Source organism: Artemia sp. Qi Xiang Cuo, chromosome 16, assembly GCF_049724085.1.
Source record: "Artemia sp. Qi Xiang Cuo chromosome 16, ASM4972408v1, whole genome shotgun sequence".
In the NCBI taxonomy this organism is placed as follows: Eukaryota; Metazoa; Arthropoda; class Branchiopoda; order Anostraca; family Artemiidae; genus Artemia; species Artemia sp. Qi Xiang Cuo.
Window position 1 is genome coordinate 24,440,070 of NC_142809.1, and position 10,630 is coordinate 24,450,699.

Sequence of the window (10,630 nt, forward strand, 5' to 3'; positions counted from 1 at the left end):
TGTAAAATTTTCCAAGATTAATCTTTTATTTTGTTTGGACTGAGTTCGTTGATTTTGTAGGTTTTTTTTTCAAATTGGCATTATTAGGCATAATAAAACAACTGCTGATGAGATATTTGCAAAAAAAAGAGGTAATGCAAGCCAACAGCATTCTCTGTCTTTACTATATGGCTTAGGGCCTTGTCCGAGCATTCAGGGGCGGAGAAGGGCTTCGATGCAGTTTAGCTGGAACTGACTATCAGAATCTAATAAATAGAAAATTTCTGAACGTAATAGAGGAAGAATTTTGTCCATTATAATGCTTCATTCAGAAAAGATAATAAACTAAGCTGTCACCGAAATGCATAGAAAAAAATGCAAAAAATAAAAATAGGCAAACTTAGTGTTAGATATAGGGCTATATCCAGGTATTAAGAGCGGAGCAGGTGGCTGAGATACAGTTAAATGTAATTGGAAGGCAACTAACACCCCTTCCTCGCCCACCATTTCCCCAACTACATCCAATCAAAATTTTGAAATAGCCATTTTGTTCCACGCAGTTAAAGTTAAAGTAGAAGCAACTCTGAAATTCAGTAAATAGAAAAGTTTTAAATATAAGATACTATTTTGCTATTATAGTGTTTGCTTAAAAGAGCAGATAAACTAAACAGCTTTCGTAGCTAGTTTGGAAGAGGGATCTTGTACCAAGACTACCAACTTGTATATTCGCTATCATTTTGAATTAATCTCAGCCATCCCCTTCACTAAAGTGTAGTTATAGCCCTAGGTCAAAGACTAAGATTGTTGACTTAGTTTTTTGCATTCTTTTTTTGTATGGTACTTATTTTGGTAACAGTAACTAAATTCGTTTCATCCCTCTCCAATCCCAGAATGTCTGGATATGGTCCTAGGCTATATACGTTAGTTTACTGGTTTTGTTGATTTGCATTATATTTCCTTATCAACAGTTGGTTCGTTATGGCAAATATTACCAATAATAAAAATAAAAGAAAAGTAAAAGAAAAAACCTACAAAATCAAACAGCTACTATAGCCTATTGCTATACCCAAGCATTAGAGGGGAAGGACCGGGATACTGTTAAATTGGAAGCAACCTGACAATCCATTAAATATAGTTTGTCCAAATTTAACGATATAAGAATTTTGTTATTGTAATATTTAGTTCAGAATGGAGGATGAGCTGCACTGTGTTTTCAAAGAAAAAAAAATAGTGAATATTAGTAAGGCGTTTTTTTCTTACAAATATTTTTTGCCTTGAGGTTACTGCACCAAGGTAAGGGGGGGGGGGGTGGTTAAACTGAATAATGATTATTACTTTGCAGCTTTTGCAACATATATCTGCAAAAACTGGTTCAAATAAACTGAACTGTGATATCTCCTATATTTGCAGAATTCTGAAAAAATAGGGCTATGATGAAAACTGAGCTTGTTTGAGTTTTTTAGAGATCTAAAATTGTATATAAAATTACACTAATTTTATGGCTAGGGAAAGACTACTGAGAGCCATTCGTATTTGTTTTTTTCTACATGCTACTTCAGGACGTCTCTACTGCTAATCCTGTTTTGTTGTGTTGGTATTATGTTTTCAGTATAGCCTTAGTTTTTTGGAATCCTACAAATACAGGGAAATATCATGAGTAAGTTTATTGGAACCAGTTTTGCAGATCTGTAGTTTTGCGGAACCAGTGTTGCTAAAACTACAAAACAGTAATTTTGTTTGTTTGAAGCTTCAACTACGCTCCTTGCTTCTATTAGAAAAACTTATATTAAAAAAAATAATATCCTGCAAAAATTGAAATGGCTTAACATTAAGTTCTCAGTTACATTTTGCATTCCACATTCTTCCAGGATTAAAATGTTGAAACAATCCCGGAACTCATTCGTATTATCTGAAGGCAGTCACCCTTGTAATCTTTGATGCAACTCATGTCAGAAACATCCAAGATAAGCAATCTCCCTAATTGAACATCCACGCTGAAATTCACTTTTGGCCTTTCCAATTCAAATCGAGTAACTTATAGCTCAATCAGATATTTATTACTGTTTAGAATGAAAAATGAAATCTTTTTATAGATCACAAGAAAAACGAAAAACAAACCTCTCTGTCCTTTAGTCCAAGTAATAAAACTTCTTCCATAAGTGTAAGCCGTGTTTCTTTTGCTTCTGCCTCTTCATCACTTCCTTGGTGGTCCTCTGAATCATTGATATCTGAATTCACATTTGGTTCAGTTTGACGACCTGCTCGTCTTCTAGGCCCACCTTCAGACATATCTCGCCTAAAACTTGAATACAATCCTACATTAGAGAGCTATTTGATAGAGAGCAATAGGTGCATAAAGGTTCACCCTTTGGGGCATATTAGTCAACTTCCCACTGGAGAAGTACATTTTTAGTAATGATCAAACAACCAATTGGACTCAGTAATAGCTGATCAAGTTATTTGTGAATCATAATAAGCATCAGCATCTGATTCTTAAGAGGAATATGCCATTAAGTTTTGTTTTTGATAGAAGCTTTCCCTTGTCTGTTTATTATGAGCTGTTGTTTGGTTGATTAATTTTTGCTTTTTTTAGTGGTTAATAACCTGTAAAGATAAGAAAAAGGACAGGGGCCAGATTCTCCAAAATTTTACAATGAGAACTCAATTTTAACCTGAAGTCAGGTTAAAGTTTATAATAGAATTCTGCAGAGGAAAATTGGAATAAATATAAACCAACTTGCTACAATCTAACCCCTGTTCCTTTCTCGCTTTTTATGATTAATACACACTCTAACAGCTTCATATGAAACAATCCATTATGAAGTTAGTATTCATCTAGCACAGCAGATTGAAAATATGTCTATTGTTAAGCCCAGGGAACAGAGATAGGCCATGCAAAATGTTGCAACAGAACATTGAAGTGCATAGCAGGAAAGTGAATCCGCACGGATAAATAAACGAGCCAGTACAAATTATAAAGTTAAACATAGAACTGTTAAACGTGTAAACGTTAAACGTGTAAAAAAGTTAAACGTGTAGAAACTTGAAAAGTTTGTCTGCATCATAAAAAACATGAATTGCAGAAAAAAAATCATAGGGAAGTTGAAAACATTTTGAAAAATAGCCCCGTCTTTAAAAACTATCAAATAGAATTCTGAAGAAAATGTCCTTAACTTTAAAAAACCATGGTAAAACAAAAACAACAATAAAAAAATTGATGCGAGTGTTGAAAAAAAAGTAATAAAACCATAATTTTTGCTCCAAAAGAACATCACAAAACTGTAATGTAAACTGTTAGACATTAAAAAGACGTTTCAGATACATTTCTTGATGATTTTTTTTTGGTTTGAAATTCAACTTCTTACAATGGTTATTCTCTGTCCATTGGAAGCATAAACAGGCTCCCAATTTTTACTTGGAAAAAACTTCATTTCAGTTTTCAATTAAGTGAAACAAATTTTATGAAAGTAAGCAGTCACATTGAAGCTATGAATAAATAGAAATATTCTGTAGGCCTACATGAAGGAGGCTGCCCCCCTCCCACCCTCTATTTTTAAATCTTAAGTTTTATAGTATAACAAATGAAGTTAATGGGTAACCCCAAGCATTGCAACAGCCAATTGCCAATTAAAACATCTGAATTAAAAATTTTATTGCTTTAGCAAATGCAAATAAACAAGTTCTTTCAATTCTTGAAGTATTGTGACAAAACTTTATATTCCACTTCAATTCGCTTTATGCTCAAAGAGTCATTCTTAAAACAAAATTTGCAAAAAATCAAACTTTAACTTAAAGATTGGAAGGCTGGGGAGGGGGAGGCCCTCTCCAAATATGGAATTTATTAATTTTGTTTTAATTTCTAATGTTGCTTTTTACTTCAATTTGAAGAAAACAGTACTTATGCATTGGGCTGGCTGGTATTCACGAGATATACTGTATAGGGAAATGCTAAAGAAAACCTAGTCAAATGGGTATCTGTGAATAGAGAAATGGAGTGTAAAGCATGGTTTGTCATTGCGTTTACAATGTTTAAACTATTGTTTTTTGGGGGTTTAGGGGTCAAAAAGGTACCTAGGTTAGGTTAGGTTACGTATTTAATATATGCTATGCTTTACCCCCATCCTTCTAATGTGCAAATATATAGCCCAAATTTGTTTCTAAACTATTACATTTTCATCATATTTTGTTTTATCATATATAGTGCAGGGGTGTTTTCCAGGGGGGGGGATGTTTCAGCAAATTTTCCAGGATGGAGGGGGTGATTGGTGGAGAGAATTTTCCATATTAAAATGAATTTGATTTGTGTATTTTTTTTTCAACTCTTTGAATGTTTAATCAAAATAATGTAATTAGGTAATTTGTATACTATAAATGTAGAGTAAAGAACTTTATTTGGAGTGGGACTAACTCTTTTGTGGAAAGCATGATGTTTGAAAAAAATTGATGGTCATGTTTATTGATCAGTGCATTGTCATGTTATTCAATTTATGGACTCTATTCCCCAATGAAAGGGAATTGTTGAAAGGGGGAATGTTCCATGAAGGGGAGATAAACTATTATGATCTTTACTTATTCATTATTGATATCACAGTTTTTTATTGGTTTTAGCCTAGAAATAATCTCTCTTCAGAGGCAATGCTTACTGGAATGGTTAAGAATATTTCAAAATTTCAAATAATAATTTTTTTCATTTTGATGGCAGCAGAGGGCCCTTTCAAAAGCAGGGCATGATTGGGCCCAATTGTTCTCATGACCCTTTATCTGGCCCAGGGTATTGCATCTGAAGAGGCATTGTTTTTGCTTCAGCCCATATAGCATGTGATATCATTGCCAATCCCTCAAGGACATTGACAGCCATTTTCTGAGGAATTGAAAGCTGCAATAATCCCAGTGCCCATACCACTTTAATGAAGAAGCTGTAACCTGAGCAGAGATTCCATAACTTGAAGGCCATTATAATATTAGTATTGTGGATCTTGTCATACCATTTGAAACCTTCAACTTGAAGCAGATGTCTGGTTTGAATGACACCAACTGTTCTTAGCTGTGTCTGAGTTGTCAACTATGTTTTGGAAAAGGGAGATATAAAAATCTTACTTTTAAATGGCTCTGGATATATTCTTGAGAGTTTGTTCACCTAACTCAACTAATTTGCCACATTACTAGAAGCCTCTATCCTAGAATTTTGCCCTTATAACTTTTGTCAACCTTGATTTATAAGGCTATAAAGATTTGTTAACTAATATCTTATATCTAGGGGAACACCTTGATGTGGCTGCAATGATGGTAGCCTAGCAGCAGTAGCCTAATTAAGCTAGGCTATTAGGCTAGGCATCATAGGCTATTTGGGAAGAACATTGAGTGAGTTAATAACACATCAGTTCAATTACTTCAAAACCTGATTCCAATTACTTGATTATAGTTTTAAAACACTAAAAAATATTTTTGGTGTGAAATGTATCTTACTTGCTGTTAGAAAATTACTGATTTAGCAGAGCCCAGCAAAAACTTGTTTGGTTTTTGTGTCACTTCTTCAAAATAACCAGGGCTGCCTGACATTTCTGGCAGAGAGTGTACCGTTTTGGGCCGATTAGGTGGCTTTTGGTGCTACATAAAACTTCAATAAGGGCCGCCTTTCTTTTAAAAGTACCATGGAAATATGCAAGGTTACTGAAGTGGCAAGCAAACACTGCTTACATTTTGAGGTTTTTTGTACTTTAGAGGTTCATAGAGGGTGATTTTTGTTCAATTAAATAAAAAAATATGTTTTTTTAACTGAAAGTAAGGAGCAACATTAAAACTTGAAACGAACAGAAATTATTATGCATATGAAGGGGTTTTCCCCTTCGTCAACATCTCGCTCTTTGCGCTTAAGTTCGATTTTTTCTAATTCTTTAATAATGACCCCTGAATCACAAAAGCTGCTTAATTGGAATAACTAGCTCTTTTAAAAGTAATAAAGAAAATTTAGCGTAAAGAACGAGGTATGTACAAAGAGTTACTCCTTAGTTTTAGTTGCAAAACTTGTTTTCTTATTTAATTTCTGATCGTTTTTTAAACAATGCTGGGAAATCCAGTGCCCCCTTGATGGAAAATTCTCTTCCCCCATGATAAATTCCTCCATGAAAAGGTCCTCCCGCGTAGCCTCCTTGAAATACCCTCTGAAAACGTCTGTGTACTTCCCAATAACCAATACTATATGTAGACAATGGGCAAAGTTCATAACTTTCAGCCCTTTCCCTGGGGACTCTGGGGGATGAAGTCATCCTCAAACACATAGTTATTAGATTTTTCGACACAAGGGGCTATCATGACCGGGCTAACAAAATGCCTATCTCAATATTTGATCGGGTGACTTTGGGAAAAAATGAGCATAAGAGGGGGCCAAGTTGCCCTCCAATTTTTTGTCACTATGGCACTAGAAGTTTTATTTTCGTTCCAATGAGCCCTCACGTGATATTCTAGGACAAATGGGTCAATACGATCACCCCTGGGGGATAAACAGATAAACACACATCCGTGATCTTTCTTCTGGCAAAAAATACAAAATTCCGCCTTTTTGCAGATATGAGCTTAAAACCTTTAAAGTAGGGTTTTCTGATACGCTGAATCTGATGGAATGGTTTTTATCAAGATTCTTTGACTTTTAGGGGGTCTTTCTCTCTTTTTAGGAAAATAAGGCAAATTTTTTGAGGCTCGTAACTTTTGATGGGTAAGAATAAACTTGATGAAACTTATATTTTTGAAATCAGAATAAAAATTCAATTCTTTAGATGTATATACCGCTATAAAAATTTTGTTTTTTAGAAATTTGATTACTATTGAGCCGGGTCACTACTTACTTACAGTTTGTTACCATGAACTGTTTGATTACAAGCAGTAAAGGCATGTTTCCACAATTTATATTGAATCAGGATAATTGATCAACGGGCGCTCTACGAATCAATTTTTCCATCAATAGAGCGTTTTGGTGGTCCAACATAAACTATTGACCAAGAATTGCCGGTAAAATAGACTCATATAGTAATTTGCGTTTTTCAGAGGCAATTATTGAAAATAAACATTCTACAAAACGTGCAATCTAATTGATCGGAGAGCATCTAGGAGTTTTATTTTGGCAAATGTAATAAATTGAAGAAGCTCCAAACTATAGAGGAGTTACACGCATGACCATTAGGTACTTCCGCTTTGGTTATCATGCAAAACCAAAGACAGAAGGTGAACAATCAGCTTGTCCAGTTGAATAACTTTTTGGTAGCCAATAAATTTAATGCGTGTGCTTGTCTGTCCTCAGTTTTTTACGAAAATGCTTTTATGAATGAAGTTTGTTAATAGCAATTTTGTTCAGAACTCTTCATCTTTACGAAAAGAAACTAATATCATGGATTTTGTGTCATAGACAGTGCAATGGCACTACCTAGAAAAAGAGTGATGTGGATACAAAGCATTTTACATTTTACTTTTTAAGACCGGGCCACTTCGTATAGAAGGAATTGTCGAAAAAACTTCGAAGGGGGCTCATTTGATTGTAAATTGAAAGGGCTAGTGGCCTTTTAATAGTCTCAGGGGATTAAAAGGCAACCAGCCCCCCTCACGCCCATCATTACCCCAAACACAGTCAATCAAAATTTTGAAATAACCATTTTGTTCAGCATAGTTGAAAGATCCAGAAATTATGTCCTTGAGGATGACACCCCCCCCCCTTAGGCCCTCAGGCCAAGGGTCTTAAGAATTTTCCTGGGAGTATATAAGGTGTTTTATAGAAAGGGCACTCGTATAAACTTTGGAGGTGGCTCATTGGATTGGGAATCAGAGGTTGTATTGTATATTTTTTTAAGTCAAAGTGATCGGAAGGCAGCTATACTTCCCACGTCATATTTTCCCAAATGTATCTGATAGACAGTTTGAGATAGCCATTGGTTAAAAAATAGTCCGAAGATCAAATAACAAGGCCTTTGGGGTTGACACAAAACCCCAGAGTCTGTGGGTAAGGGTTGCTAGTTATGCCCCGGGGGTATATAAAATCTTTATGGAAGGAGTGGTCGTGTGAACTTTAGAGGAGGCTCATTTGATTGGAAATGTATAGTTCTATATTCCTTTCAAGATTCAAAGGGACGGAGGGCAACTAGCCACCGCTCCCTTCCCTGAAATCTTCTTTTCCCCAAACACATCCAATCGAAATTGTGATATAACAATTATGTTCACAAAAGTCCAAACAGCATAAACAATGTCTTCAGGGTGGACACCCAACCCCAAGAGCCAAGGTGTAAGGGCTGTAAGTTATGTCCCAGGGCATATTAAGTTTTTATGGAACGGGTGGTTATATAAACTTTGGATCGGATGGGGCATATTTGAGTGGAAGTCGGAAGTTCTAATACCCTTTTTTAAAGTCAAGAACCCCCCCCCCCCCCCCCGAGTATATCATTCCCCAAAACGTATCTGATCAAAATTTTAAGGGAGCTATTTTGTTCAGCAAGGTTGAAAGATCCAGTAACTATATCTTTGAGTATGCAAACCTCCCCACAGTCCTCAGGGCAATTCGTCCATTGTTTACATATAGTATATATTATTGAGAAAGGTATATATTTTGAGCTTGACTTTCCAAAAAGACGAAGGGCTTTCAGGTGAGCATTTCAGAGAATTTTGAGCAGAGTGTTGAACTAAATCAAAGTACGTTATGCGTATACGGATTGTCAAAAGAGCGTAACTCAGGAATGACTGAGTATATCAATTTGGAACTTTCAGCAAAGGATAAAGGAGATGACCAAAAAGGCAATATTTACATACTAGTAAAATTGCTACAACTACCACTACTACTACTGCTACCACTATTACTACTACGTTCCTCCATTTACAATATTGATGGGAAATTTGAACTAAATCAAGAGGTGCTATGAGCATGTACATTGTCAAAAGAGCGTATCTCAAGAGTTGACTTGGGTATTAAGTTGGAACTTTTAGAGAATACTTAAAGGGTAAGATCATCTGAACAAAAGCCATTATGTACACACTACTAATAATACTACTATCACTGCTACGTGTACTACCAGTGCTACCACTACTACTACTACTACCAGTGGTGGATCCAGGGGGGCGAGGGCCCCCTCCCCCTAGCGTGGTCTAAAGTAGTGTTATTTACTTAATTAACTCAAGTTTGCGTTAATTAAACTAGCTCCAAACGCAAGTTTATTGGATCAACCTATTTTGTGCCCCCCCCCCCTAATTTTTTTTTCGGATGAACCTATTTTGCCCCTATCCCCCTAAAAAAATCCTGGATCCACCCCTGATAACTACTTCAACTGCTACTTCAATTGCAACTACTTGTAAGGCTAAGAGTATTGAGGTGAAAATTTCAAGAAGTATATGAACAAATAGGTTATCAAAAAATCATTATCAGCAATATCATAGCAATGGCTACTTGTATTAAGTTGAAACTTCCGGAACTTGACGAGAGGGATTTTCAGCTGACCAAAATGCAATACTTTAATACTACTGCTGCTACTAGGGCTACTGCTATTACAATTAATACTACTGCTAGTAACACCAATACAACTATTGTGGCTACTATTAAAACTATGCCTAATGATATGAAGGTGAAATTTTCGAGGAATTATGAGGGGGAAGGTGAACTGAATCACAACCCGTCATCTGTATGGAGGTTGTCAAAAGGGCGTAACAACAATACCTTGGGAACAGTTTGGTGTGTGAAATTGAAACTAACAGGGCTTGTTGTAGGGGCTATTGAACCAACCTAAAGGAAATATTTGCATCCTAATGCTACTGCTTCTACTCATAGTAATATTAATGCTACTATCATTTAATGCGACTATTATTACTACTTCTACTGCCACTACTGCCATTAAAGCTAAGGCTACTGCCATCAATTATGCTGCTACTACTGCTAGTAAAGCTAAGGGTATCGAGGCGAAACATTTAGAATGCATTGAAACTGTATGGAATTAAATCAAAACACACTATGCCCACACAGGTTGTTAAGAAGACGTATCAGAAATACTTCAGTAACGGTTGATGGTATTAAATTGAAACTGTCAGTGTGTGATGAAGGGGTATACAAGAATCCCAAGGTGCTATGCGCATACTGCTACTGTTGCCACTAAAGCTATTTCTACTACTCAAGATAAGGGTATTAAGATGAATCTTCTAAGGAACATTTAGGCGAATGTTGAACTAATTGAAAATAAAATATGAGCATTTGGATTTTCACAAATGTGACAAAGAAAATCTCAAGAACGACTTTCAATATAATGTTAGACCTTAAAGGGTAAGTCGTGGCGCATTTTGAACTAGTCAGAAGGCACTATGTGTATATTATTAATACTACCACTATAGTTACTGTAACTCATTACACAAAGGATATTAAGATGAATCTTTTAGGGAACATTTAGGGGGAGTTTAAGTTAAACAAAAAACCATATGCTTGCAGGTTTTCAAAAGGCTATATAAGCAATGTCATAGGCAGCACCGCTTTATAATAGCTAGAAATATAATTAAAACTTTTAACGGAGCTAATTTGATTCAAAATTTTCTAATTCCCCTTTTGAGAGTAAAAAGAGATTGGAGGGCAAGCAGCCCTTCTCCCACGCCCATTCATTTTCCAAACACATCCAGTCAAAATTTAGAGACAGTCATT

The 10,630-nt window shown here is 35.6% G+C and overlaps 1 protein-coding gene across 1 annotated transcript in view; it reads right to left on the reverse strand.

Annotated features, from left to right (window-relative positions):
- The window catches only part of sau (Golgi phosphoprotein 3 homolog sauron), a 61,473-nt gene extending 55,959 nt beyond the window's left edge, over positions 1–5,514 (reverse strand). The window contains exons 1-2 of the mRNA XM_089102824.1: positions 5,446–5,514; positions 2,098–2,281 (exon numbers count right to left, since the gene is read on the reverse strand). Of these exons, the coding sequence (XP_088958950.1) occupies positions 2,098–2,268 (171 nt within the window). The 5' untranslated portion in view covers positions 2,269–2,281; positions 5,446–5,514. The remainder of the gene's footprint in view (positions 1–2,097; positions 2,282–5,445) is intronic.
- Positions 5,515–10,630: the final 5,116 nt, after the last annotated feature.